Consider the following 25,454-nt stretch of genomic DNA (forward strand, 5'->3'; position numbering starts at 1 on the left):
CAGAACTTTTGAAGAAGGTCATAAGAGCGCTTATTACCGCCAAACAAATGGTGGGCACGAAGAAATGCTGATTAATGAAAATGGCATAAATTTACATATGTAATTACGCTAATACAAAAATTTATAATTGTTTTATTTCTAAATATAAATATATTCTTCACTTAAACTTTACACCTATATATTATTTATTTTACATGCATTGATGCATATATGGTTGCCTATATTATAAAAAAAATAGGGGATTGTCATCGCTTCAACTTGAGCTCAACTCAAATTTGTTTGTCATCGCAAGTTGCAACTTGCCGCATTCGTTACTCGATTTTCTCACAAAAACTCTGAAAATGGCAATGTTAGGCCCACAAAACCGCCCCAAGTATCCCGACTACGAAACAGAAGCACCAGTTCAACGCCAATTCTATCCATACGCCGATAATGGAGGGTATGAACAACATTTATAATTTAACCTAAAAACATTCATTGCAATCAAACTCTAAATCTACTTGTTTGCTAAATAGGAGCGTTGTGGCTATCGCCGGCGATGATTTTGTCGTCATTGGTGCCGACACTCGTCTATCCACTGGCTTTGCAATCTATACTCGTGAGCAGAAGAAGATCTTCAAGCTCTCAGACAAAACTGTGCTTGGTTGTGGTGGCTGCTGGTGTGACACACTCACACTAACCAGGATTATCTCCGCGCGCATGCAGATGTACGAGCAGGAGCACAACAAGACCATGTCCACCACTGCCGCGGCGCAGATGCTGTCCACAATGATGTACTACAAGCGATTCTTCCCTTATTATGTATCCAATATGTTGGTTGGTTTGGACACTGAAGGGAAAGGCTGTGTGTACAGTTATGATCCAGTGGGGCATTGTGAGAGGGCGACGTATCGAGCGGTTGGATCCTCGGGTGCTCTCTTACAGCCGCTGTTAGATAATCAAGTTGGCAAAAAGAACATGCTAAATGCCGATAAGAATCCAATCACCTTGGAGAAAGCTACCGCTATTATTAAAGACGTATTTATTTCGGCAGCCGAAAGAGATATCTACACGGGCGATAGTATTACTATTAATATTATCACCAAGGATGGTATCAAGGAGGAGAGTTTCCCACTGAGAAAGGATTAGTTTAAGATACTTTTGGTAATGTTTTTCAACTTTTTAAACTTAATTTCCTAGACATATGCAACCCAACTTACAATAACTGAAAATGAAATAAATTTCTTCAAACAATTTACTTGATATTCGGATATAAATTGCCGAAGCTTACAAATAAAACAATTCATTTTAAGTTATCACAATTTTTCTCATATTTTCTCCTCTTGATAAACATTTACTTGGTACATTGTAAGTGCGTACACGTTAAATACAAACATTTATTAAAGGATTCTCTCGCCAGCTACATGACTGCTTCACCGGTGCGAGTTTACGATTCGAGACATATGGCAACGAAAAACCAAAACAAGAAACACGCGCGCACTTTCATCATCATCATCATCGCGGGCGAATCGCAAAATCAATTGCATCGAGTGTCGTTTTGATGTAATATGTAAATGCAAGACTCTACAAACTGAGTGGATTACAAGAGATATCATACCTTCTGTGTGGTGAGGGCGAAAGAGCGCCTATGCCGGCCATCCAGGTGGAGGCCGGCCCCTCTACTTGTTGCCCTTGCCGGGCGGCAGCTGCACCGGTTTCCCGCGATCCTTACCGCGCAATTTCAACCCGATGGCGCGCTCGATCTTCCCGAGGATTATATTATTTGGCAATCCGCGGCCCGCTTCGTAATCGGTAATAACCTGCGGCTTCTCATTGATTTTAGTCGCAAGGTCTTTCTGGGAAAGGTTCCTGGCTTGTCTTCCTTGTTGGATTAACTTGCCAATGTCTAAGGAGATGTGTTCATGGCGCAATTCCTCCGTTTCTCGGTCGAGTTTGGCCGTGTTTTTCGTGGCGACGTGTTGCTTGTTGCTGCCAGCACCCCCTGAAATTTAAATTTGCGAATAAAATTTGCCAAGATTTGAATTCGAGCAGCAAACATTTTTGCTGTGTGTCGACGGCCGCCCCGGAGCGCCGTGCGTTGTTGACCGCCTGTTCGCTTTTCATCGTGGACGCCTTGGGGGCGCGCTTCTTTAGTACTGTAACAGTATCCCAGTCGGACATTATGACACGTTCAATCACGATTTTGATTGATAAACAAACTATTTTTTGCCGTGCACGGCGAAGGGATGTGCGATTAAATGTCAAAGGTTACAATTTGACAGCTCAAAACATTTCAGTGACAGGGTGGACAATTAAGGGTAGTATCACGAAAATGGTGTAACAATCGAATTGTTAGAAGCATGTAACTATTTTGAAAGCGATCATATTTGTTGTTTTAAAAATGGGTACTACAAGTTTATCGTTGAAATATCTGATCGTTACTTAATGAAATACAGGCAACCCATTATAACCAAAGTTAAACTGGAACAAAAATTATGACAGATGTGAACCATTTTCCGGCTTAAAAGATTTTTTACTCGTCAATTTATTTTTTAACTTTTTCTTTTTTAATAATTGATTATACAATTACAATATAAATATTATCAAAAAAAAGATGGAGAAATGACGTAGACTTACTCATATTTACGTATCTTGCTTGAATGTGGTATAAACTGTGATAAAAACAACTTCATGCAAACAAACAACTGATATGTTATTTCACATCAATCCATAGGTAATGTTTATGCTGTACAGCATCACTTTTTATCACAGTTTATAATAGCCAGCTAATAATTGCAGTAAAAGAAAAATTTACTTTAAACTTTTATTTCCCAACAATTATTACAAAAGAAGATATCAGCTAGCTGAAAATAATCCATATAAAAGTTGAATGCAAAAATTGTTTCATAGAAAACACTTGTAAATTGCCAATTGCCAATAATGTGTTTAATCAAATATCCTGTTTTTCAATGCAGATCCAAGATGCAAGAGATGAGATTACCTCTTGCCTCTCAATTTGACACCCAACACCTTTTCAATCTTGCCAAGAATAACATTGTTTGGCAGCCCTCTGCCAGCCTCGTAATCAGTGATGATTTGAGGCTTCTCATTAATCTTGGTGGCCAAATCCTTCTGTGTCATCCCCTTGGCCTGTCTGCCTTGTTGAATAGTCTTGCCAACATCAAATGAGATTTCCTCATGGCGCAATTCCTCAGTTTCGCGGTCGAGTTTGGCAGTGTTTTTGGTCGTTACGTGTTGCTTGTTGCTGGCTGCGCCCCCTAATAAAGAACAAATCGTTTAGTGTTGATGAGACTGACTCGTGATTCGTGGAATGTTATTGTGTACATTTTTGCGATGTGTCGACGGCAGCTCCAGTCCGGCGTGCCTGATTGACGGCCTGCTCGCTCTTGAGCGATGAGCCTTTTACTGGACGCTTCTTAAGAACTGTCACCGAATCCCAGCTGGTAGACATGATCGATGCTTATCAATGACCTATCGCACGTTATAAACAGTAGTGTAATTTTTGCGTAGTATTGCGTGGTTTCTGCTGTTTCCTCGTGTGGGAACCGCAAGCGAACTGATATCAGCGGTGTGTGACAGATTGACGATTTAGGAAATGGTTTGTTTTACAATTTGCGCATGCGCAGTACTAATGGCGTAAAATTTTATCAATTTGTGCAATATTGCATACAAAACTTTGAAGAGTTTGATGTGATTGTCATTTTGACAACTAAAATTTATTGTTTTGTGTATTTAATTTTGCTTCTAGTGCTACTTGATTACACGCTAAAAATATGGTTTGTGTATGTTGGGTTGCGTGCTGTTGAATTTTTCAGGCGCGTGGATGAAAAAGCAAAGTCTAGAAATTTCAATTGAAATGATTGAAATAATTGAAATTTATGCAGATTGAGCATGAAATTGACTGCGGTGACATAGCATATTACACACATATTCTATTCTGCAGCTTGTATAAGCATATAACAAGCGGCGAAGAGTTAAAATTGTTTAAATTGAGTAGGAAATTGTCATGAATATTACCTACATTTTATAAATTCTTAAATAAATTCTAAAAAAGTCCTACTTTCTTATTATCAAATATAAGCTTATTATTCAACAAACCAGAAACTAAAGAAAAAACGAAAGTTGCACGTTAATTATCAATCTTAACGCAATTAAAACAATTGTTTAGATAAAAGAAAGTCGGAAGATTTCATCTGAGCAAGCGGAAGGAAAAGAAAATGATGTTAATCAAAGTGTTACGTGTGGTTACATTTTATTAAGTTGATAATTAGTTCCTTTTCTTTCATTTTTCATGATTTATTACTTCATTTGATCTAGTTTTGTTTTTAAACGTCTTGTATGAATTAAAAAGACATTTTTCACTGCTTATTAAAAGCAAAATTACGAAATTTACTTTCTAGGCAAGGTAAAAGTGTCAAAAACACGCAAATTAACTTCGTAATTTTTTAGTTTCTTTTAAATTTACATGACTTATATGACATGTCTTTTTTTCTATTTTATCTGAGTAATGAGGATAAACTTCGGGTTAACGCGACAATGCAAGATAAGCGTGATGCGCTCTCTTGATCTTAATAGATTCCATCGTTTCATTGTTTCATTCCATGCCGCACACAATCGCCCATCTTCTTCTGCACTTCTTTCGTGCGGTGTTCTCTTCCTCGTTGCCTGAAATTGCTTCAAACTCGGCGTGTCGCGCGCTTACGAACCACCTAATTCACTCACCACACTCATCGTCCACGAACTTCATTGGACGTTTCTCATATTCGCTCATTCGACGTGGTTTGCGCCGCTGAAAGCGCACCAAGAGACTTCAAATAACTTTCAACGTTTGCTTCGCGCACATCTAATCCGACCGAAAACAAAAACTGCCTTCAGTGTGTGGCACAATTTAATCACTTTAAAGAAGCCGAATTTATTAATATTAATAAGTGCGTCCTATTTGAAGTTTTGATAAAAATAGTTTCAATTGCGCGCTCGCTCATCATAGTGATTATCGAATTAAAGCGGTTTTTATCAGCGTCTCCGCTTTTGTGCTTTTGTATGCAATTATTTCAATTATTGCGAGCACGACAACGTCCGAGTGATTAATCAACGAGCGCCGAACGGCGCGCGCTTTAATTGAAGACGTTTCGGGATTCAGGCTCTTGAAGCAAGTGAAAACAGAAGAACAATCGACAAACTACAAAACAACCAGTTTAAATAACTTCAATTATAGTTTTCAAGTTTACCAGTGAGCAAAATGGAAAAACTCATTTTCACGACGTTATTCTTCGGTGAGTATTAATTTTCAACTACAAAAAAGAATCCATTTACTTATTTACATTGCACAAATGTGTAAATATCCATTTGCAATATTAAATCACACCGGCAATGTTTCAATGCGTAATAAATCGCGAGTAAACTTCACATTTACACGCGAACATGACTATCATGGTCCTACCCCATCCGGTGATGATAAACGCACATTGCCCGAGACGTCCAGGGGTTGATTGCGAATGTGGAGGGTGGACGCGCCCATCGCGATTACCGGTGCCTGTCCGAGCTGGTCGCATCCGTGTGTTTCACGTGTGCGCCGTCATAAAACACCCTCGAAGTGCGCAATTTATGTGCACGGAAAAGCCTGGCCTTTCCCATGATACGCGTTTAGTCTTAAAAGCTTCGCAACGCGCTGAAACAACGAGTAAACACCCCGAACAACGGAAAACAAACACATGCCGGACGTTCGCTAAGGGATAATCACCGATAAGCATTACTAATCTGGCTAATGCGTTCATTTTTACTTCACGCACGTTCAATTATCACTTTTTGGTTATTTTAACGCGGTATGCAACACAAAATACACGAGCGTTAAAGTGAGGTTGCCGTTTATTTTAGAACGATGTTTGTTTTTGTTTGAACATCATTTAATGTGTTTGATTATACTAAAGTCACGATAAATTATTTGGTTAGAAAACGAAATAAATTTAAGTTAATATAAACCATAAAGTGTGTGTCACGTTCGAGTGTTTGTGAAAACTCTTACGCTCTATAGTCTATAGTCTTAACAAATTGCTTGCGTTGTTTTGATCTGTAATACATTTTAATTAAGATTATTACGAGAATATACTGGCGTCATGGTAGAATAGTTCGAACCACGCGTGCTTGCCGCACATCGATCGATTTTAATTGCCCTCAATGCCCTTTTCTTAATCAGTTTAAATTGAATTTGTGTAACTTACACAACCCACGCCCTACATAATATTACCGCACTTAAAAATAGTATTTATGCGTAGTAAAAGTGCATATTTTGTTAAAATTTCTTATTTTTTTAAAGGTTTATTCATTTCATCGACGTCTTCAGTAAAAATCCGTACCTTTTACGTACCGGGTAAAGCAGGAAATGAAGCACCTCTCCTATGTACCTACGACCTCGAGTCAGACACCCTCTATGATGTCAAGTGGTACAAAGATGGCGAGCAGTTCTTCCGGTGCGAGCCAAATGGAGTGACAACGGCGTTCGATGTCGATGGCGTCAAAGTGCAACACATCAAATTTGCACCGCTCGGTTCCTGTTCGTTAACGTTGATGCTGCTAACGCAGAAAACCGCCGGTGAATATAAATGTGAAGTAAATACGGAGGGTCCGAAGTTCGACACAGCCAGCGAAACGAAAAAACTGATGATTATTGAACCTTCGCGCAAACGCACACATGGTACGCACAACACTAGCGCCACCGCAACTATCAGTAAGTAGAAATGCAAATGGCCGCTGATGTGGTTTAACAGTTGCATCTGTTTCAGCTAATAACTCAGTAGTGCAATATCACCAAACTCGTGAGAATGAAATCTCGTACGACGCGGCATCGCATTTACGTTTTGATGTTTTACTTTACGCGTTTTGTTTGTTTGCACTTTATACACATTAAAATACACTAAATTTAAACATGTCAAAATTGAAAAAAAAAGCATATTTAAGTTAACTGTAAATATCTCTCGATACTAACCGTAAGTCTAAAAATTATTTAATGAGTACGTTGTTTTATACAAAATTTACAGCAGTAAATGATAATAGAATCGAATATAATTAGACTACTTATGCACTGTTTAAATTACTCATCTATATTTTCGGGCAGAATTTTCAGCCAGGCTTCCTCGTCCCCACCATTGTGTGTCGGTATTCGCACAGCGAGAAGTTGGACAGGACCTTCTTTCGTTTGAATGATTTGCGTCTGCGCACTAGCGATGGCTTCCGGTGTAAGTATAGCTTCAAAGTCATCATTGGTTGTTAATAATGTTTCCTCCTCTTCTTCTTCCTCCTCCTCCTCTTCCATATCTTCATCATCTTCACCCTTTAGTCGAAATCGCTGTAAAATATTTTTTTGTTACGTGAGGTTAATTTTATAGGTTAGGTTAGGGAATGTTACCTGTCCGTCAATGATAATTGTCTCATCGTCGTCATCCTGGCTAAGAATTAGATGTCCCTCGGTGTCCTTTAATTCTTCCTCATCATCGCCAACCATCATATGTTCAGCAATGTACAACTTTTCCGTTTCTGTCGAATTTTCCTGCATCTCTTCCAGGTCGACCTGCGTGCGTGACACTTTCCTCTGCGTGATCTCCAACTGGCCATCTACAAGCGTGTAATAAGACTCTTCATCTTCGGGCAAACGCGGTTGATTAACTACAATTGTGTCATTCAAATGATTCTCCGATTGCATGTGTTGATATAAGAGGGGTTTGCGCATGAATCCTGCACCGCAATCTAAACATTCATAAGGCTTTTTATCCGAGTGAACAAAGCGATGCGCATTGCGATTATCGCGACTGTTGAACGCCTTGCCGCACACTTCGCAGCGGTAGGGCTTCTCGCCGGTGTGAATACGACGATGCTTCTTGAAATGCTCCGGATAGACAAACGTTGCGCCACATACGCTGCATTTAAAGGGGCGTTCGCCCGTATGTGCCGACTTTATATGATAGTCCAATAAGCGGCGTCGCTTAAACGCTTTCCCGCAATCCACGCATTTGTATCGCTTGTCGTCATAGTGCGTTGCGCGCTTATGAGACTGTAGGTTGGAGCGTTGGCTGAAGGTGGCGCCACAGAACTCGCACTGATACGGTCGCTCACCTGTATGCGTACGTTCATGATCGCGAATTTCCGCTTTCCTCGCGAATGATTTCCCACACTGACCGCAAACGAACGGCCGATAACTCGTGTGGATTATCGAGTGAACTTCCAAGTTGTGTGCGGAGCCAAACTTTTATCTTATTAAACAAACAAGAAATATTCATGACATTTACATTAAAACGCCAAAATTGTATACGCACCACACAAGTGACAAGTGTGGTCCTTGATCCCGGCATGTGTCTTCTCATGCTGCGTCAAATTGTGAATATTCAGGAATGTTTTCGGACAGCTTGAACAACTGTGTGGACGTGGTCTTGATTCATGCGTCTTCTCATGCGCACGGAACGTATACTTGGATGCAAAATCCTTCCCACAAACGCCGCATTGATACGGTCTATAACCAGTGTGCGTGTTCATGTGTTCCTCCAGCAAATTCTTCGAGCTGTATTTCTTTCCACAACGATCGCATGCCCAGCTTTTATTCTGTGGCTGGTGCATCCGTCTATGAATCCGAAACAAGCGCAAGTTGCTAAAGATGCGATTGCAGACTTCGCATTGAAAGTCGCCCTCTTCATTCGCGACATGGTCGTCCATATGCGATGATAATTCAGTGCGTTTGCGGAAATAATCGCCGCAAAAGTCGCAGATGTACAGGCGTTGGTCGTGCGCCTCTTTGATATGCGTCATGATGGCTTTTGCTTCCCCGCAGACTGTTACATCACCCTCACACAGCATACACGTGTACAGGTTTTGATTTCTTGTTACCATCTAGAAATAAATGAAACAGGCATGAAATAGTTTTAGGTGCAGATAGTTATAAACTTACGTTATCAGCGGACAACTCATCTTTTAATTCACGTTGTAGTTTAAATTTATCTTCTTTTTCTTGCCCGCTTTTTATATAGTTAATAGTCCGCCTTAGAACTTTTGTCTTGTCGTCTTCCAGAGCTTCAATTTTAATAAATTGACTTTCCTGTAACTGTTCGCTATCATCGATTAGCGTCTCGTCTAACTTGTTATCGCTATCTTCATTTGATTTTTGTATATCTTCCAAAGTGATATCATCAGCAGGGCCATGAATCTTGACTAGTTCCTCTTCAATCTCTTCAATTGTTTTCAATTTCTTCTCTTCATTTATAGGCATGCCTTGAGCAATCATTTGAATTTCTTCTTCTTCCTCATCTGAAGAAGGTATATCTAGTATCTTCTTGGGGCCAATGTACCCATCAGAAGTAATATTTACTGAGTTCACATCTTCTTCACACAATGTGATTGTAGTGTTCATGGGTTTGAATCTATTCATTAATTGCAACCTCTGTGCATTCAGCTTATTTTCCATTTCATGCACTTGTTTAAATGAATTGTAGCAGATTTGGCACAGAGTATCACAGTGCAATACAGTACCATTGCTGTGCTGTTCCAGAATTTGTGAAATAATTGAGTCAATTAAACCTTTCTCAGATGTTTTTACATTTTCATCAGATAGGGATATGTAATGCTCATCAGTGATTACTTCATTGCATATGAGGCATTGTACATCAGACTGTACCTCATCCATCAACTCCATTTTCATCAATCTAAAACATAATAAATAACGGGTATAAATATTAAATTAGCCAATCAATTAATATAATTTATTATTATTTCTATAAATTCTTTAAAATTTGCATGTGAAGTTTCGAAATAAAAATGTTTGGATTTGAGTTGGATGAGCAATGTAAGGTAAGTAATGATAACAGAAATAAATCAACACCCATCGTCACGAATTCGTGCGCCATTCAATGGCTGGTCGACGCGTCTTGTCTACAGTCGCCTCCATTCCGTTCGGTTATGTATGCATAAATCTGTGTGTCTCCTCTGCATTCTTTCAAAAGTGTGTGCCGTCATTTTTGCGCCGGTTCTTACCTTTTTGAATCTTATGGTGCATTTATTAGGGATACCCGATTATGTTGGTAAAAAAACAGGGCTGACATACAACAAATGCTGCCAAGCTAGCAGAATGACTCGACATGGCACTCCATGCCACTAAACGCACCAACACGAAACTGGTGGGCGCTGCCGACTGCGGCAAATTGTCGCAGTACCGTCCGAACGCAATGAGTGCGTACGGTGTAAACCGGGGAGCAAACGGTGCAAACCTACAAATCTGTTCTAGTGTAACTAGTCCATCTATCGGGCAACGTAGTAACTAAATGATTTGGAAGAGTACTGCTTTGTGTAATATCAAACAGAAACAATTTGTATTCTATTCTTGTTTGTTTATTTATTAATTTATTATTTTAACTTTTTATTTAACTATTTCCTTTGTGTTATAGATATAATTTTGGCACACGAACAACATTTAGTTGTTTTATAGTTAACTATTCCACTAATACATGGCCAATATTGATGGTATAAAGTGACATGCATGTCATTGTAAATAGTCAACAATACTGAAGTTTACAAGTTTATCATCTGTTGTGTAAAAAGGACTTCTTCTAATGTTTTCTCAACAAAATACGTCATTTTAAACATTGAGAGAATACAAAACAGGTCTGCACGATGCAAACGCCTGCGGACGCAGCGCGTTCGCGCGAAAACAATAAGATGATGAATACCAGGGAGAAAGAAGACTATATTGAGAACTGTATGTTCCCATTCTGTGATGAAAGTGGCAAATATGAAAAGGTTGCTAAAATAGGACAAGGAACTTTTGGGTATGATTTCATTATGAGTACAGATGCCTTAATTTTTCACACACATACCTTTTGCTAAGATATCTTGATTGGCTGTGATGACAAAAATTTTTTGGGTTATATTTCTTCATTCTGTAAGATATAAGATTGTGCAATATTGTTGAAGTTACAAGTTTTTGATTCAAGCTTTTCTTTTCTATGTTTACAAAACAATTGAATGTGACTGAATTTTTTTATTTTGCTCTAGGGAAGTATTCAAAGCCAGAGATAAAAGTAATCCAAACAAATATGTAGCAATGAAAAAGGTTCTAATGGAAAATGAGAAAGAAGGTGTAAGTAAATGCACAATGAATATGCCCAAGTTACAAAACATCAAACTGTCATCTCCTGTTCCAGTTTCCAATCACAGCTTTAAGAGAAATTCGAATATTACAACTTCTGAAGCATGAGAATGTAGTAAATTTAATCGAAATCTGTCGAACGAAAGCAACTCAGTTTAACAAATATCGCTCGACGTTCTACCTGGTTTTCGACTTCTGTGAACACGATTTAGCTGGACTACTTTCGAACGTAAACGTGAAATTCAGCCTGGGTGAAATCAAAAAAGTCATGCAGCAGTTACTCAATGGACTATACTACATTCACAGCAACAAAATTTTGCATCGTGATATGAAAGCCGCCAATGTGCTCATCACGAAAAACGGAATCCTCAAATTGGCTGATTTTGGATTGGCGCGTGCATTCAGCGCTAACAAAAACGGTGAACCTAATCGTTTCACGAACCGCGTGGTAACGCTATGGTATCGCCCACCAGAACTGCTGCTTGGTGAGCGCAACTACGGCCCACCGGTTGACTTATGGGGTGCGGGTTGTATCATGGCCGAGATGTGGACACGATCGCCCATTATGCAGGGCAACAGTGAGCAGCAGCAGTTGATCTTCATCTCACAGTTATGCGGGTCGATCACGCCAACTGTATGGCCCGGCGTTGAAAACCTCGACTTGTACAAGACGATGGAGTTGCCACAGCTGCAAAAGCGCAAGGTGAAAGAACGCTTAAGGCCGTACATGAAAGATCCGTACGCGTGCGATTTGCTCGACCGTTTACTGGTGCTGGACCCAAGTAAACGCGCTGATTCCGACTCGGCGCTCAATCACGACTTCTTCTGGACTGATCCGATGCCATGCAGTCTTAGTAACATGCTGGCCAATCACCACCAGAGTATGTTCGAGTTCCTAGCGCCGCCGCGGCGCGCCACACACATGCGCACGCATCATTCACTGCCCGGTGCGCGGCCACCAGCTTCATCCGTGCAGGATAGCAGTAGTTATCAGGATCGAGTGTTTTAAATTTGACCAAGGTAGCATTTCTCCCATTAAAAAATTTACTTTTTTATGAACATATTAAGATAAATATATGTAAGTTATAAAAACATTAAATATGGTATTAATTTCAATCACATTTGTAGTTCGTCAAGGGCGTCAATGAAATCTTCAATGATGAGCTCCATTAAAGTCGGGAATGTCTAGGAGAAAAAATTAAATTAGAAAACATATTTTGTTTAAAGCGTCTCCCAACATAAAACATATATGAACAAACATTAGGCATTTATGTTAAGTTATGTTAAGCAAGTGCTATTTACCAGAAAGTACAGTAAAAGAAAGCAGTAAAACTAACACTTAAAGATGTTAACCTGAATGCGTGTTAACAAGGGATCGATGTGGACAAATTGCTGCAAATGCCTCATCATCCACTCAAACACATGATGATGCCTGCTTGGTGCTTGGTCAGGCATTTCGGTGTACTGATCCTTAAATATTTCAATTCCTGAAAATGATTGATGGAAAACATTGCTATCGACTACAAACATAAATGAGACACTGACTGGGCCAACACAGTATACCTCGCCGTGGATGGATAATACGAAATCTGCGCTCGACTAGGCAAGGTGGTGCATTGATCACATCAGCTACATTTTCCCTCATGTATGGTTCCCCTTGCAACATAAATCGATCTTCGGTCTCTTGCAGATCAATCTGTTTTCTTGCTGAGTTTGCTATGAAATTTATAACTAATTGTTAGTCATTGTTACAGTAAATGATGAACTAGCTGCCACCTTAGTTGGCGATACGTTTTGGTATCAAAATAACAATCACCTTTTGATTTCTTGAGCTGCTGCTTCTTCTTTTGTCGATTTAGCCTTTTCCTCTTGCTCTTTGGTACGATGACACGAGCTGGTGTTGTGTCTTCATCGGGTTCCTTCTCACTCTCGGATGCATCACTATTTGAAGTCGGTACGAGACGAGAAAAACTGTTACCACCTGCTCATAAATATACACTGTCAAAAAAAATAATATACTTTTTATTCACATACTTACCGGCAAGTATTTCTGGATTATCAACAATATGCTTTCTTTTCTTAGTTTTCTTTGGTTTTTTAAACACACTCTCCGTTAGTTTTGACGCTGCGTTGTCAGTAATTCTGAGATTTTTAATGGAATGCATTATGTTATTTGCGTCTGTACCTAAATTTAAAAAAATATCGTCGAACGCGTTCGATATTCACGTAACTTACACTTACTACTTTCTTTGGTTACACATATCTTTGGTTTCTTCGGGTTAATTACTTGTTGCGTTTTTAGGAACTTATTGATATTTGCAATATGTTCAGGTGACCACTGCTGATGCAGTGGCGAAGTGCAATTCTCTTTCTGCAATAAACCATTCCCATTATGTTGTAGATGATGATGAGGAATTTTTGAAACAGGGTTTTGTTGTGGTTGAGTCTTATTACAGAATGGGAAATTAATAAGTGTCAATGGAAATTCCTGTGTTATAGCTGAGTTAATTTGTTTGGTATTTGTTTGTTTTGGTTGTTTTACCTCTGAAAATTGCAATTTTAAATATTAATCAGTATGACCTTGTTTGTTTCTATGATAAATAGTTCACAAAGGATATTAATCTAATCATATTAAATATAGGCTTATTAAGCAGATATTGAAAGTAAATATAGAAATGCTAATATATGCTTTGATATCTAAACATGCATTGAATTTAAAAATACTAAAGAAATCACCTTGCTTTTTACTCTTCTTAGTTTTTTCTTTTAATGGTTTAACTGCTGCCATCTTGAAATGTTGACCATTTGTAGAAGCTTTAAATTCAAGTAAAAACTAGTTATCTGAAGTTATTTAAAGCCACAAGCAAAAATTACCTAGTTCTTTACACATTTCTTCTTGTTTAGCATTATACTGTCTCAACTTGCAGGTAGCAACATCTTCAGATAACTTATATGGAGGTGGTTTATTTCTTTCCAAAATTTCAACAGTTATTTTACTCTCATTGATATCACTGTCTTCATCTGCACTCATCCAGGAATTCACTCCATGATTCCTACATAGTAGTTTAAATTCATCTGGTGGTAGGGCAGCTAACAGCTAAAAGATCAATGACCAAAGTTTTGAATAACATAACAATAGATAGGTGTAGTAGTACACTTACCTGGTTAAATGGATCCATGTTTGCCCAAATTCAAATGATCTTTACTGTACAGACTCCGAATTAATAAAATCGGTGATTCACCGCCTTCACATCACAACACCGCAGCGCACACTGCAGTGTCAGAAACGCTAACGATGCAAACATACAAACGATGCAAAACGAAGCTCGGCCACGCGGTGTTCGTGAATGTACTCTGACCTTGGGAAACTATTGTAACTTGATTTGGTGCGCTTATCCATTTTATATAGAAATTTATCTACTAATGCAAATGTTCATAAAACAAAGGAACAAAATTGAAATATTTCAATATTTCTGAGAATCAATTTAAATTTAATTGCATATTTTTAATTAGCATAATATTCAGATAATGTGATATACGTAAATAAATTAGTTTAAATAAAAATTAAGGATGAAAAAGAATTGCAGATGAAATATAATTTTTAACTCTTTATATGCGATAACCGTAGACTTCTTAGTTCTAATTCTCCAATTAATTAATTTCGCTTATTTACATCGTTTTCATATATTTTGGTATTTACTGATAATAAGACAATGCATGTGATTTAATTTTATTTTTAAGTTCAGATAAAATAGTCATATAACGTGTGAATATGTTTTATCCATTTGTGGCTCATTTGTGTTCGTTCGATATAATATAGTTGGTATATAGACGCCTCATTGATTTTTTTGTTTTGAGCTCTAATAAGGGTATATTTGAATATGTCATTGCTTTACATTAATTAAAATACCACATTTTTGAAATACAGGTGACTCAGTCACGCAATAAAAAATATGAACGCGAGTGAAATCGCGGGGAAAACCAAGTATTTATTTATACATTTGTAAGTACTACTCATAGACTATATGTTTAAATAGTTGTTACGTGGATAAATGTATAGCTGAATCTCATTTGCCCATTTTTCTTTATAAATAAAATTTAAAATTTTACCTCTTAGATTTCCAATGTAATACCTATTAGTTTATTTGATAGATAATTGTCCGTAGATTAAGACTCTGCGATTCGTTCCTTTCTATCTCTTTTAGTTTACGAGATATTCGCAATTGAATTAATTCGTCAAAAATTGAAAAATATTATTTTTAGCACTTTCATTCATGGTTTTTGACTTTTTATCCCATTATTTTAAATTATTTTAAATTTATATCTAATAGAGAATTATCCAATCTTCCATTTTTAATCATTATAATGCGTCCTAGACTCATGACAATGTGTTAAATTTGTGTAAACGTTGATCATAGAAGGAAATATCCCTTTGCCTGGAAAACGCACTATACATCTTGTACCAATAGAGCAAATCGCAACATCTTGTGCCCATATGATACTTAAGAGTTCCTTAATAACTTACGCATCTGCCCGACCCGTGCAACCTTCTTCTATTGTCCAAAAAATGGCTTACAAATCGACATTATTTTCACACTACAAAAAGTTGGCTTTGATAACAGCCTGTATCTCGTGAACTAATACACATTTTGGGCATTTCTAAAAGCCATGTTATAGTTTAAGAGACGCTCTACATGTTAATTGACAATATGTACTGCATACAAAAGTGGCAACACGTGGAAACATTAATTATTGATTATAATTGTTTAAATTGTGGAACTAGTATCTGTCGCATTCATAGATGGCGCTAGGATGCACTAAAAATCATAAAATCGAGTTATACGGCTTATTTGGATATTTATCGACAAGCGTGGGCACGAGAGTAGTTTTGTATACTGTTATCTGCGATTCGGTGTAATGCGGATTTCGGTGTTGTCCCGCACGTTGTCGCCTAGCGCCGCATCAACTAGCAGCATGCAGCGAAGTCTAGTGTATCTTTGATCATAGGCAATGTGCCTATTGCAAATTCGCGCACAAGGTCGCGTGCCTTCGACGCGCCGTCTTTGCACACCTCTTGCCTTCTTATCGTATACTCTCCCGTCGTTGTTTACGCAGTTTCGGCATGCACTATCGGTGGATTGCAGCCAGTTTCGTGCCGGTCGCTGGTAAATCCAGTTGTGTTTTGAGACACTTACGAGTACATCGTTTATTCGGACTTCAATATTCTAAATTTGTGTTATACTCGAAGATCAATCGACTATTTATTTGTACTTTGCGATTATAGTAATTTGTTTAATGTTCGGAAATGCCGGTTTTTGGATCGCATTTGTTATGCATATTACAAGTCACGTGATAGTGGATTTGATAACATTCTTCACCCGGCGTTGTGTTTGGTGTCGGTTACTAAATTAATCGGATATATATCGCCCCCATGTTGATTCTCATCATTAAGAAAGATCCATCAGGCTCGTGTAAGTATATACTAAACACGACAAATTGTTTATTTTGTGTTGATTGTTAATTATCACATAATTAAATTGTATGAAATATTTTTGTTTTAATTTATGTTTTCGTTTTAGTTACAGCTCTCGTTGTGCCTGGTAGTCCAATAAGCTGTACACTGGCAAGTTTATAATTCAATTATATTTTTCGGTCAAATTTACATTTGCTGTTTATAAACAAGTTTTCTATTTATCACGTACTATCTGCTGGGCCGATGCGTGGGGGGGTCAACTGGGGTAAATTCCCCGGGGCCCGGCTGATCGCTCTTAAATTGCAAAAAAAAAATTTCCAAAGATGATGCAAATTTATTTTATTTTGCTTTTATATTGTCATCACATGTACAATTATTCAATTTTTGGTTACTTAATGCAACTTTTGCAACAGAATTAAGATGTGGTAAACCACAACTGGTGAATGCTTTCTTTCTATAATTGCTTTTTATATTTTCAAGTTCTACGTTTAAATCTTTTATTTGCTTCTGCAACGAACAATATTTCTCATTCAAGGATACAAGTTCGTCGGCAAGATTAACGTGAACACCGTCAATGTTTTCAGTACGTTCGCGCACTTGGCTAGCAATTTCAATATTAGCACCTGCATAATTTAATTTCTCAATTAGCTCTTCACCTCGCTTTTCTTCATCAGCTATCTCTTTCATTATATTCTCAACTTGACTGTTCAACTCATCAGCTTGACTTTTCTCGTCTTTGATTTGTTGCAATAATAAACATTTTGAAGTTTCAAGTCGTTGTAGTAAATCATTTATAAGTTCTCCATTTAGCACCAATTTACTTTTCTTGCTTTTTAGCATATCACTAATTAATTGTTTGGTTTTTAATAACGCGCTTTCTTGTGATCTCAGATTACTAATATTTGATTGCAGTTTATTTATTTCTTTGACATGTGCTTTAATAATATCCATATAAAGAAGATCATTAGCTTGGATAGCAATAAATTCGAGAGCAGGTAAATTAGGCAACTGCAATCGACATTGCATACAATTTTCTGAATTCGATGTATCTGGCAAATCGATTAATTTAGTTACATCCAGATTAGGTTTTGTCTCACTAAATTGTATCATTAGATATGTGATGCAAGGAAGCAATGAACTTTCTACACTGTTAACTGTATATTCGGTGGAACATTTTTCTTCTTCGAGGCATTTGATGTGTTGACATAATTGGTTTATTGTTGTTTGCCAGAATAAATCTTGTTTTTGTAACTGTTCAGTATAATATAATTCAGGCATCGGCACGGCTGTTCTGTGAGTTTCATATATTTTATGATCAGTACAAGGGCATGTTTCATTTTCACTAAGAATTGGGCAATTTGTGTCAGTAGTACTTGCGTTTGAAGATGGCAGACTATTGCTTGGGCAATAACAAAATACTTCACTAGACATTTTGATGATTTTCAAATTCAAATTTACAAGTGACAAATTGACTTGTTGAGCGACTGTGGCTCCAACCGTATTTTTTAAAAACTATAACGAGGGAGATACATGAAGATCAGGGGCGTAGCTACCGCCGTATTTGCCGTATCAATTATACGGGGCCCCCGGGCCACGGGGGCCCCCAAAGTGTGTAAGGAAAAACCTTTACCTCCATATAAGGGCCTCCAAAAAATTTTTTATACGGGGCCCCGACAAGGCACGCTACGCCACTGATGAAGATGTTTATTACCTCAACTACACAAAGTTGAACTTTGAAATTTGGAGAAATGATGCATCTGGTCATAAACTAGTGTTGAATTTATTTTTGATGAGGTTGATGGTTTTTGAATAAAATGTACGTCTGTTTTCATTAAAACTGGAATATCTATGAAAATATAAAATTGACTAGTTTTTGTCCGCGACTTCGTCCCGGTAGTGTTTAATAAAAATTGAATTCATTTTTACTCTCTTGTTATAGACATAGTATGTGTCAATTCTATCAATAAGATTCGCAATTTTATTTTAAAGAAATTAATTATATAAAGAATTGCTAATAATGCACTTCAGCGCGGATTCAATTATTTAACTATAACTATGATTGAATCTCAATGCAAACCTTTATCCTATAGAAAAGGGCGTCTTTAGGGTTTTCCCGGCATTTATTCAAAAATTTCTTGCTATAAAAACCATCCTTGGACTTTACCGAATATTTAAAAAACAAGAATTGGCCAAATTGGTCTAGGCGGTCTTGAGTTATGCGCTTACTAACAGATTTTGCGATTTATTTTTATATTATAGAGAAAATATAATACTATATTAAGTATCAAGTAACTAAACATGAGTTATATTCACGTTATTAATTGAGAGTTTGAGAGCGTGGTTTATTAAGAACCCCAAAATAAAACAAAATAAATATCTGCTGTAAAAATTTTAATCCTTTAATAAAATAATGTGGTAAATATTAATGTTTAAGAAGTTAATGCAATCGCCTCCGGATAACATCTGCCCTCCTTGGTGCTAGCAAACAGATTTATCTGTATATCCACCAAAGTGGCATCAATTGAAACCACGGCGTGTTCCTTATCTCCAGAAGTCACATAAACCAGGTTTCCATTCAAATAAATCTCATACGCAGTCACCTCAGGGCTGGCAGCTCGAATCCACTTCACCAGACAAGTAGTCGGCGTTAGTTTTGCAATTTGATAATTTTCAGTGGTTCCGAAGACTCATTGCAGAAACAATCATTCGCAGCGCTACCCGCAGTATCACATCCGCAGCTATTCAATGCAGCATGTTCCTGCTCCAACAGTTGTATACTGTAATCTGGTGCATCAGTATCACATAGAGCAATTTCCTGTACCATTGTCTCGAATATACCAGCATTAGATTGCTTGGCTAATTCGTTAGTCATCATTGCAAGTATGCCATCTTTTTCTGTACACTTTTCCTGCGTTGTTTGAATGGCAAGTTCAAGCAATGACTTTGTTGGCGCAAGTTTCTTAGAGAAATGTTGTGGTTGTATTTCCAAATTATCTACGCATGGACATTTGGGAATAGTTGAGGTCTGCGGCAATGGTTTGTCAAAGTCTTCAGACTTTTTATGAAAAGTGCATTTTTGATCGCTTGTTTTCCGCTTGCAAAAACACTTCTTTCTCGGTTGTGTGCTGTTGTCTTCAACAACATAGCACAGCACTTCATTTGCCGGCAATTGAAAAGATAACATAGATGTTGGATACCAGCAAAGTTTCATGAAATTATTGGTTTTCCCATAGGTTGTGCTGTATAAATCTCTCAATGGTGTAAAAATGCTTTTTACAATATCGAATTTAATATATGGTTGCAGAGCAGTTATATCATTCATGTTGTTTGTGAAAATTTTCAATGTGGTTGTACTAGTCGCAACAGTTTCGTTTTCGTAATTTAAGCATTTAAGAATTCTAGAGTAATCACTTTGATTACTCGATATCGACGAGCTATCCTCAGACTCATCTTTAGATGCGGCCATTTTTATTCCATTTCCCATTTTAGTTATCTGAAAAAAATTGAGGTTAGAAATTTTGTTGTATATAGAAATGTTTCAATTACGATCGCGTCTCTTGCATTCAACAGTGGAACATGTGCAATTGGATTTCAGTCTAGGATCAATCTGTGTTCCTGAATCTTTGGGATGTGCATTTGACCCCACGACAGAATTAGTTCCACTCATGCCGGAAGCCATAATTTCTTTCCTCAGCTCTTTAATACGATCGCATTGTGGATTGCAAGGCCCCACACACTTGCATTTGGAAGGTGGTGCTCCCTTGAGTATGCCTTTGAGTTCTTCATTCGTCAATAACTCGGGATTTGGTGGAATAACATTTGGTCTTTGACCGGGCACTTGTCCTGGAAGTGGTTGACCCATTGTTGATCCGACTTGAGGAGTAGGCACTGCTGAATATTGCATTTGCCCGCCGGCTACAATGGGTTGCTGGGCCATACCGGCAAGATATGGAGATTGTGGTGCTTGTTGTTGTTGATATGGTGATGGTTGTGCTTGCTGCTGGCCCATGAGAGCTCGTTTCTTCATTTCACAAGCAGACTTAACGCATTTAACCCCAGTGCATGTACAATACAAGTTAGGGTCAGGCATAGCGGACATTTGTTGCATTGGTTGCATTGGTGGCATTTGTTGCATTGGTGGCATTTGTTGCATCGGGTGCATTGGTGGCATTGGTTGCATTTGTTGCATTTGTTGCATTGGTGGCGTTTGTTGCATTGGGGGCATTTGTTGCATCGGTTGCATTGGTGGCGTTTGTTGCATTGGTTGCATCGGGGGCATTGGTTGCATTGGTGGCATTTGTTGTTGATACGATGGTTGCATAGACATTGCTTGTAAATTATACGATTGTTGTTGTACTTGCATTTGGCCCGGACTTTGTGGATAAGATTGTTGGGGTGGTACCATATTTTGTTGGGCTGAGGGTCGTAGCGCGTTACAAGATCTATTTGCCTCCTCAAGACACCCGCGTTTACCATAACTCATTGCATTCTGGGAAATTGGTGCACTTGGCACGTATGATTCGGTGGCGCACGTTTTTGTGGGATCAACAATACAACCAGCATTGCTACCACCGGGACCAACAGGTGATTCGTAATTGACTTTTCCCGAAGCATTCAGGCTAGCGCCCGCAGGTGAATATGATTCACATACACCTCCAGTGTTAACACACTGTGCTGGAATACTTTGTAAAGCTTGTCTTGAACCAATCATAGTTCCTGGCATAGTTCCCGGGACAGTGCCTGGCATGCTTCCAGGGGCTGTATTTGGCCTACTTCCGGGAACATTTTGTAAATTTGGATCTAGACAATCGGGTGGAGCGCAAACACAGTTGGGATCTGTAATTAAATTTGAGTATGTAAAAACGTGCCATTGCGTAACTGTGAGTTTATACTTTGCAAACTAGACATGGCTACTCCTTGTCCTTGCCCAGGTCCGGGAAATGGCTGTTGATACAAAGATCCTGGTGCAGTTCCTTGAGCAGTGTTATATTGAGATCCTGGCATGGATGCAAGTTTGCAATCGGTAGGTGGACAAATACAAGAGGTCCCCGTCACTGATTGTTGTGTAGGAGCCATTGAACCACCTGGCATTTGAGGGGGCATTTGCTGCATATACAGGGTATTATTCATCGGCGGTTGTTGAGCATTATACATTTGCTGTTGTTGATTGGGGTCACAGTATGCTCCAGCATTATCATCACAATTTTTTGGATCAATTGCTTGCAAGGTCGGGTCTTTGCATGCAGGATGACAAAACTTTGCTGGACAGTAACATGGATCTGGTACTCCTGCAATTGGCATTGGTTGACCAACTAACACTGATGGTTGTTGACTTGAACGTGGCTGACTACCAATGGCTGAAGGTTGTTGCTGACTTCCCATACCAGATTGCCGTTGTTGGCTTCCGACAGCTGAAGGTTGTTGTTGTTGTGGGCTTCCCATACTCGGTTGCTGTTGTTGGCTTCCTATGGTTGGAGGTAGTTGTTGACTTCCGACAGCTGAAGGTTGCTGCTGTTGTGGTTGGCTGCCTATACTTGGTTGTTGTTGTTGGCTTCCTACGGCTGATGGTTGTTTTTGACTTCCCATTGATCCTGGTTGCTGTTGGCTTGCAATAGCTGAAGGTTGTTGGCTGCCAACCCCCGGTTGTATTTGACTAGGATCTTGTTGAGTTTCCACCACCGGTGCACCTGCAACTTGTTGTGCATATTTCCTAGCAGCTTCTTTTCTTTCTTCACATTTCGGTTTGCACGTTGTAGTCGTCGGACATATACACGATGACGTAATCGCTTCTAAAACAATTTTTGTTTAATGCCTTTAATAAACAAAAGTATATTAATACCTTGTCCTGCTACACCTGCACCGGGTGCTCCCGATTGCATTGTGTGAGCACTTTGTGGTACAGTTCCTGGGGCTGTGCCAGGGGCAGTACCAGGCATAGATCCAGGTACAGTTCCGGGAGCAGTACCGGGGGCTGTGCCAGGCATAGATCCGGGTACGGTACCGGGTACGGTTCCGGGGCCTGATCCAGGTATAGTTCCTAGCACAGTTCCTTGTCCAGATCCTGGAACAGTTCCATAAGTTGATCCAGGAACTGTGCCGGGTGCACCTGAAGGAACACCTCCGGCACCCTTCCGCCTACAATCCGGAGCTGCACAACCACACGGATTTACTAATGCTGCATTATTTGGTGGCATTTGTTGACTTTGCGGACCCATTGAACCCCCCATGGAAGCTGGGTTTGTTGTTGGCCCTACAGAATATATTGCCGTACTTGGCTGGGCACTGTTCATTTGATTTAATCGCTGTTCTTGTAATTTACTGCAATTTTCATTGCATTGACCAGGTGGACAGTTGCATTGCGTGGGACTACCACCTCGCAGACCTTGAAATCTACCCGTGCTCGTAAAACAGTTGACCAACACAGCTTTCTTCTAAAGTTTGGATATAAACAATATATAGAAACAACATTCAATAAAGTATACTTACATTTGCACCAATGGTAGTCACCCATGAAAGATTAATAGCCTGGGAGCAATGATACTGCATTGGAGGTGATGTATCCAAATCTTGTGAGCGAGACACGGCCGACAATCGCGCATCTTTCTGCGTAGGTCGTGACTCTGTATTAGCAGATTGTGTTAAGTAATTAATAGTTGGCATAATCCTACATTTGTTAGTGTTGTATCCTGTGCTCGCCACTAAATCATCCTGAGTATCCGTCCCTGTGTTACCCTGGCTTTGTTTTCTAGTTTCAGTTGTTGAAGTTTCAGGCAATGAGGCTGTGGATCCTGGGATACAGAAAATGCCACCAGCAATCTGCTTACACAAACATAGTCGTGGTTGTTGTGTTGCAGGGATTGGCTCGGTCTTTGCCTGCATTTTGCTACTACTATTTTGTGCGCAGGCGCATTCAGGAAATACAAGAGATGGTACTTGTTGTTGTTGTTGTTGTACCTGCTGTGGTTGTGGTTGTGGTTGTGGTTGTTGTTGTTGTTGTTGTTGTTGTTGTGAACATTTGCAAGTTGGAAAATTGCTCTCACTGCCCAAATCTGGAGAAGAATATGATTCTGTTACAACACTAGGTTCCGGAACTTCTTCAATTATTTTATCCGGTGAAGTTTCCAAGTCTTGTTTTGATTTTCCTGTCGCTGCTGGAACCATCATCGGCCGATTAATGATTGGCAGTGAAGTGGTTGATATCAGTTCACAACTGCATGATATATGTTGTGGAGCTGCTGTTTGTTTAGTCTCCCGTCCACATTTGCACGGAGTTTTCATATTTGCAGTGGAATCATCAGTTTGTTGCTTGAAAGATTGTTTTTCTGCATCCGGACCACAACAGGTACAAGCTTCAACCATTTTTGGCGCAGACTTTTTTGCAGCTGTTGCGGCAACTTGTTGTTTCTGAGCAATCATTTGCGATGTTTTTTCATTATGGTCTGGTACACTTGGACCACATCTACATAAGTTACCAGTTCCTACATCACATTTGACTGTTTTGGTTGAAGGTTGCGCTGATGAAGAAGTTATCTTAGGTTTGACAAGTTGTAAACCAGCACACGCACAACATCCTTGTTCTGGTTGTTTATAATTCGTTGGTTGTTTCTGTGAGCAACCACAGGTGTTTGCCCCATTGTTATAGTTACTATCATTACCAAACTTTTGCGCATTCATCTTTGTTTCGTTGTCACTCAGCGGGCGTCCAACAGGACACTTACAGAATTTATCCACAGTTTGATTAACAACACTTGGCTTTAGAGATTGTTTCGGATTGTTTCCTGCCATATTGCTGGGACCTTTTGCAGCTTCGTTTAATGCCTGCTCCAAATTCAATTTTTCTAATATTTCTTGTGCAATTGTGCCAGTTTGTTCGTCGGTGGTCTTTACCGCGCACATTTTAATGGTTTTTGTTTTAAAGGATTAAAATTTTTACACGCACATACACTTAAAATTTATGATGTTCGACAGGAATGAAAAGGAAAATTGTGACAGTTTGGGTTTGGACACAAGTGATTTTCGTTTGTTTTTACAAACGGCTATATTGATTTGTATGATGTGGTGGTTTCACAGTCATGGCAATCAGACTTTGGTGATACAATCAATGCAGCAACATTGTGATGAGTGTTTGCTCCCGGTGGTTAGCGAAAGAGATATATTGGATTCCGGGTGGCACAGTTGATCTAATTTCTTATCATTAAGTGACATTTCTGAATAATGAGTACTTTTGTTCAATTTAATCATTTCGGCGTCATCGGGAAATGTTGTTTGATTATTCTTGTGATTTTGTTCATTATGTTCATATTGCACTTCAACCGGGACACTTTTTTCTACCGCTATTATACATTTATCAACTTTACCCAAACTAAGCATGTTTTGTTTTAATTTAAAAGATTCTATGTGTTTCTTAAATTCATATTCGATTATTTTGTTCAAAATATGATGCCACGAATCTTTGGTTTGAATTGATATATCTTTAAACCCTACAATATTTCGACTTACAAGTTTTAAAGCATGATTATTCTGATTCATTTCTAATAATTGAAATTTACCTCTCGAATCAATATTAAATAAACTCTTATGCTTACTGACAAAATATTCTTGATCCTCAGCAAATGTCTCCATCGTTAATTTTCGAGTTTTATTTAATGGTACATGTGACTTTATAAATTTATATTTTATAATAGTCTTGTTGTTGGACGTTTGTTGGTTGCACTTATTCATACTGAGAATTTTTGAAGAAAATTTCGAATCAAAAGCAAAAAATCTACAGAATTGTGTTTGATAGGTTATATTTTATTATTTAGAGTCATTTATGAATTTTACATGTTGATGCTGTCATCCTTTTTTGCTCCGGTAGAT

At 38.6% G+C, this 25,454-nt stretch overlaps 9 protein-coding genes across 14 annotated transcripts; 3 read left to right on the plus strand and 6 right to left on the minus strand.

Annotated features, from left to right (window-relative positions):
- The first annotated feature begins 245 nt into the window (after window positions 1-245).
- On the plus strand, window positions 246-1,233 carry Prosbeta6 (proteasome beta6 subunit). Its single transcript, XM_065305184.1, has 2 exons — window positions 246-439; window positions 516-1,233. Exons 1-2 carry the CDS (start codon window positions 342-344, stop codon window positions 1,126-1,128), a joined length of 711 nt encoding a protein of 236 aa, XP_065161256.1. The 5' UTR covers window positions 246-341; the 3' UTR covers window positions 1,129-1,233.
- Window positions 1,234-1,285: 52 nt separating this feature from the next.
- Window positions 1,286-2,417, minus strand: LOC135794054 (endothelial differentiation-related factor 1-like). Its single transcript, XM_065305185.1, has 2 exons — window positions 2,037-2,417; window positions 1,286-1,981 (listed from the first exon to the last, which is right to left on the minus strand). The coding sequence occupies exons 1-2, from the start codon at window positions 2,158-2,160 to the stop codon at window positions 1,659-1,661; spliced, it is 447 nt and encodes a 148-aa protein (XP_065161257.1). The 5' UTR covers window positions 2,161-2,417; the 3' UTR covers window positions 1,286-1,658.
- Window positions 2,418-2,789: 372 nt separating this feature from the next.
- Window positions 2,790-3,691, minus strand: LOC135794218 (endothelial differentiation-related factor 1 homolog). The gene is made up of 2 exons (XM_065305419.1): window positions 3,325-3,691; window positions 2,790-3,257 (listed from the first exon to the last, which is right to left on the minus strand). Exons 1-2 carry the CDS (start codon window positions 3,449-3,451, stop codon window positions 2,977-2,979), a joined length of 408 nt encoding a protein of 135 aa, XP_065161491.1. The 5' UTR covers window positions 3,452-3,691; the 3' UTR covers window positions 2,790-2,976.
- A 799-nt stretch (window positions 3,692-4,490) lies between these two features.
- Window positions 4,491-7,074, plus strand: LOC135793234 (uncharacterized). Its single transcript, XM_065304117.1, has 3 exons — window positions 4,491-5,273; window positions 6,314-6,724; window positions 6,780-7,074. The coding sequence occupies exons 1-3, from the start codon at window positions 5,240-5,242 to the stop codon at window positions 6,902-6,904; spliced, it is 570 nt and encodes a 189-aa protein (XP_065160189.1). The 5' UTR covers window positions 4,491-5,239; the 3' UTR covers window positions 6,905-7,074.
- LOC135794433 (zinc finger protein 892-like) lies at window positions 6,985-10,171 on the minus strand. Its single transcript, XM_065305723.1, has 5 exons — window positions 10,012-10,171; window positions 8,933-9,683; window positions 8,290-8,874; window positions 7,403-8,236; window positions 6,985-7,342 (listed from the first exon to the last, which is right to left on the minus strand). Exons 2-5 carry the CDS (start codon window positions 9,677-9,679, stop codon window positions 7,088-7,090), a joined length of 2,421 nt encoding a protein of 806 aa, XP_065161795.1. The 5' UTR covers window positions 9,680-9,683; window positions 10,012-10,171; the 3' UTR covers window positions 6,985-7,087.
- Window positions 10,172-10,458: 287 nt separating this feature from the next.
- Window positions 10,459-12,377, plus strand: Cdk9 (Cyclin-dependent kinase 9). 2 transcript variants are annotated; one of them, XM_065304114.1, is made up of 4 exons: window positions 10,459-10,802; window positions 11,029-11,113; window positions 11,178-12,142; window positions 12,251-12,377. In XM_065304114.1, exons 1-3 carry the CDS (start codon window positions 10,648-10,650, stop codon window positions 12,129-12,131), a joined length of 1,194 nt encoding a protein of 397 aa, XP_065160186.1. In that variant the 5' UTR covers window positions 10,459-10,647; the 3' UTR covers window positions 12,132-12,142; window positions 12,251-12,377. The 2 variants fall into 2 exon arrangements, with proteins under 2 accessions (XP_065160186.1, XP_065160185.1); XM_065304113.1 differs by lacking the exon at window positions 12,251-12,377 and having other exon boundaries at window positions 10,461-10,802; window positions 11,178-12,238.
- On the minus strand, window positions 12,149-14,472 carry LOC135793230 (uncharacterized). 4 transcript variants are annotated; one of them, XM_065304109.1, is made up of 9 exons: window positions 14,284-14,472; window positions 13,997-14,219; window positions 13,859-13,936; window positions 13,364-13,666; window positions 13,161-13,307; window positions 12,939-13,103; window positions 12,686-12,838; window positions 12,476-12,609; window positions 12,149-12,307 (listed from the first exon to the last, which is right to left on the minus strand). In XM_065304109.1, exons 1-9 carry the CDS (start codon window positions 14,299-14,301, stop codon window positions 12,239-12,241), a joined length of 1,290 nt encoding a protein of 429 aa, XP_065160181.1. In that variant the 5' UTR covers window positions 14,302-14,472; the 3' UTR covers window positions 12,149-12,238. The 4 variants fall into 4 exon arrangements, with proteins under 4 accessions (XP_065160181.1, XP_065160180.1, XP_065160183.1 ...); XM_065304108.1 differs by having other exon boundaries at window positions 12,668-12,838; window positions 14,284-14,471; XM_065304111.1 differs by having other exon boundaries at window positions 12,460-12,609; window positions 12,668-12,838; window positions 14,284-14,471.
- A 2,445-nt stretch (window positions 14,473-16,917) lies between these two features.
- Window positions 16,918-18,098, minus strand: LOC135793233 (uncharacterized). Its single transcript, XM_065304116.1, has one exon. The coding sequence runs from the start codon at window positions 18,024-18,026 to the stop codon at window positions 16,935-16,937; it is 1,092 nt and encodes a 363-aa protein (XP_065160188.1). The 5' UTR covers window positions 18,027-18,098; the 3' UTR covers window positions 16,918-16,934.
- Window positions 18,099-18,971: 873 nt separating this feature from the next.
- On the minus strand, window positions 18,972-24,611 carry LOC135793990 (trithorax group protein osa-like). 2 transcript variants are annotated; one of them, XM_065305114.1, is made up of 6 exons: window positions 23,264-23,404; window positions 23,082-23,198; window positions 22,435-23,026; window positions 21,488-22,384; window positions 20,142-21,431; window positions 18,972-20,088 (listed from the first exon to the last, which is right to left on the minus strand). In XM_065305114.1, exons 2-6 carry the CDS (start codon window positions 23,139-23,141, stop codon window positions 20,081-20,083), a joined length of 2,847 nt encoding a protein of 948 aa, XP_065161186.1. In that variant the 5' UTR covers window positions 23,142-23,198; window positions 23,264-23,404; the 3' UTR covers window positions 18,972-20,080. The 2 variants fall into 2 exon arrangements, with proteins under 2 accessions (XP_065161186.1, XP_065161185.1); XM_065305113.1 differs by having other exon boundaries at window positions 23,082-24,611.
- Window positions 24,612-25,454: the final 843 nt, after the last annotated feature.

The sequence above is a fragment of the Atheta coriaria genome, unplaced genomic scaffold, assembly GCF_025399875.1.
Source record: "Atheta coriaria isolate IRGN ID8LTWV9N9 unplaced genomic scaffold, Caltech_Dcor_3.1 hic_scaffold_6_pilon, whole genome shotgun sequence".
NCBI lineage: Eukaryota > Metazoa > Arthropoda > Insecta > Coleoptera > Staphylinidae > Dalotia > Dalotia coriaria.

Bases quoted from the DNA above. Each gene is read 5' to 3' on its own strand.
- LOC135793233 (XM_065304116.1), bottom strand. From the start codon at position 18,026: ATGTCTAGTGAAGTATTTTGTTATTGCCCAAGCAATAGTCTGCCATCT.
- LOC135793230 (XM_065304108.1), bottom strand. The intron at 13,937-13,996 runs GTAATTTTTGCT...TTGAATTTAAAG, and splicing joins AGAAATGTGTAAAGAACTAG to CTTCTACAAATGGTCAACAT. The intron at 13,667-13,858 runs GTGATTTCTTTA...TGCAATTTTCAG, and splicing joins TAAGAAGAGTAAAAAGCAAG to AGGTAAAACAACCAAAACAA.
- Prosbeta6 (XM_065305184.1), top strand. From the start codon at position 342: ATGGCAATGTTAGGCCCACAAAACCGCCCCAAGTATCCCGACTACGAA. The intron at 440-515 runs GTATGAACAACA...TTTGCTAAATAG, and splicing joins CCATACGCCGATAATGGAGG to GAGCGTTGTGGCTATCGCCG.
- LOC135794218 (XM_065305419.1), bottom strand. From the start codon at position 3,451: ATGTCTACCAGCTGGGATTCGGTGACAGTTCTTAAGAAGCGTCCAGTA. The intron at 3,258-3,324 runs GTACACAATAAC...GTTCTTTATTAG, and splicing joins CGTCGACACATCGCAAAAAT to GGGGCGCAGCCAGCAACAAG.
- LOC135794054 (XM_065305185.1), bottom strand. From the start codon at position 2,160: ATGTCCGACTGGGATACTGTTACAGTACTAAAGAAGCGCGCCCCCAAG. The intron at 1,982-2,036 runs GTTTGCTGCTCG...TTTAAATTTCAG, and splicing joins CGTCGACACACAGCAAAAAT to GGGGTGCTGGCAGCAACAAG.
- Cdk9 (XM_065304114.1), top strand. From the start codon at position 10,648: ATGCAAACGCCTGCGGACGCAGCGCGTTCGCGCGAAAACAATAAGATG. The intron at 10,803-11,028 runs GTATGATTTCAT...ATTTTGCTCTAG, and splicing joins ATAGGACAAGGAACTTTTGG to GGAAGTATTCAAAGCCAGAG. The intron at 11,114-11,177 runs GTAAGTAAATGC...CTCCTGTTCCAG, and splicing joins TGGAAAATGAGAAAGAAGGT to TTTCCAATCACAGCTTTAAG.
- LOC135793990 (XM_065305113.1), bottom strand. From the start codon at position 24,491: ATGTGCGCGGTAAAGACCACCGACGAACAAACTGGCACAATTGCACAA. The intron at 23,027-23,081 runs GTAAGTATACTT...TCCAAACTTTAG, and splicing joins TGACTACCATTGGTGCAAAT to AAGAAAGCTGTGTTGGTCAA. The intron at 22,385-22,434 runs GTATTAATATAC...AAATTGTTTTAG, and splicing joins TGCAGGTGTAGCAGGACAAG to AAGCGATTACGTCATCGTGT.
- LOC135794433 (XM_065305723.1), bottom strand. From the start codon at position 9,679: ATGAAAATGGAGTTGATGGATGAGGTACAGTCTGATGTACAATGCCTC. The intron at 8,875-8,932 runs GTAAGTTTATAA...ATTTATTTCTAG, and splicing joins ATGAGTTGTCCGCTGATAAC to ATGGTAACAAGAAATCAAAA. The intron at 8,237-8,289 runs GCGTTTTAATGT...ATAAGATAAAAG, and splicing joins GTGGTGCGTATACAATTTTG to TTTGGCTCCGCACACAACTT.
- LOC135793234 (XM_065304117.1), top strand. From the start codon at position 5,240: ATGGAAAAACTCATTTTCACGACGTTATTCTTCG. The intron at 5,274-6,313 runs GTGAGTATTAAT...ATTTTTTTAAAG, and splicing joins TTTCACGACGTTATTCTTCG to GTTTATTCATTTCATCGACG. The intron at 6,725-6,779 runs GTAAGTAGAAAT...CATCTGTTTCAG, and splicing joins TAGCGCCACCGCAACTATCA to CTAATAACTCAGTAGTGCAA.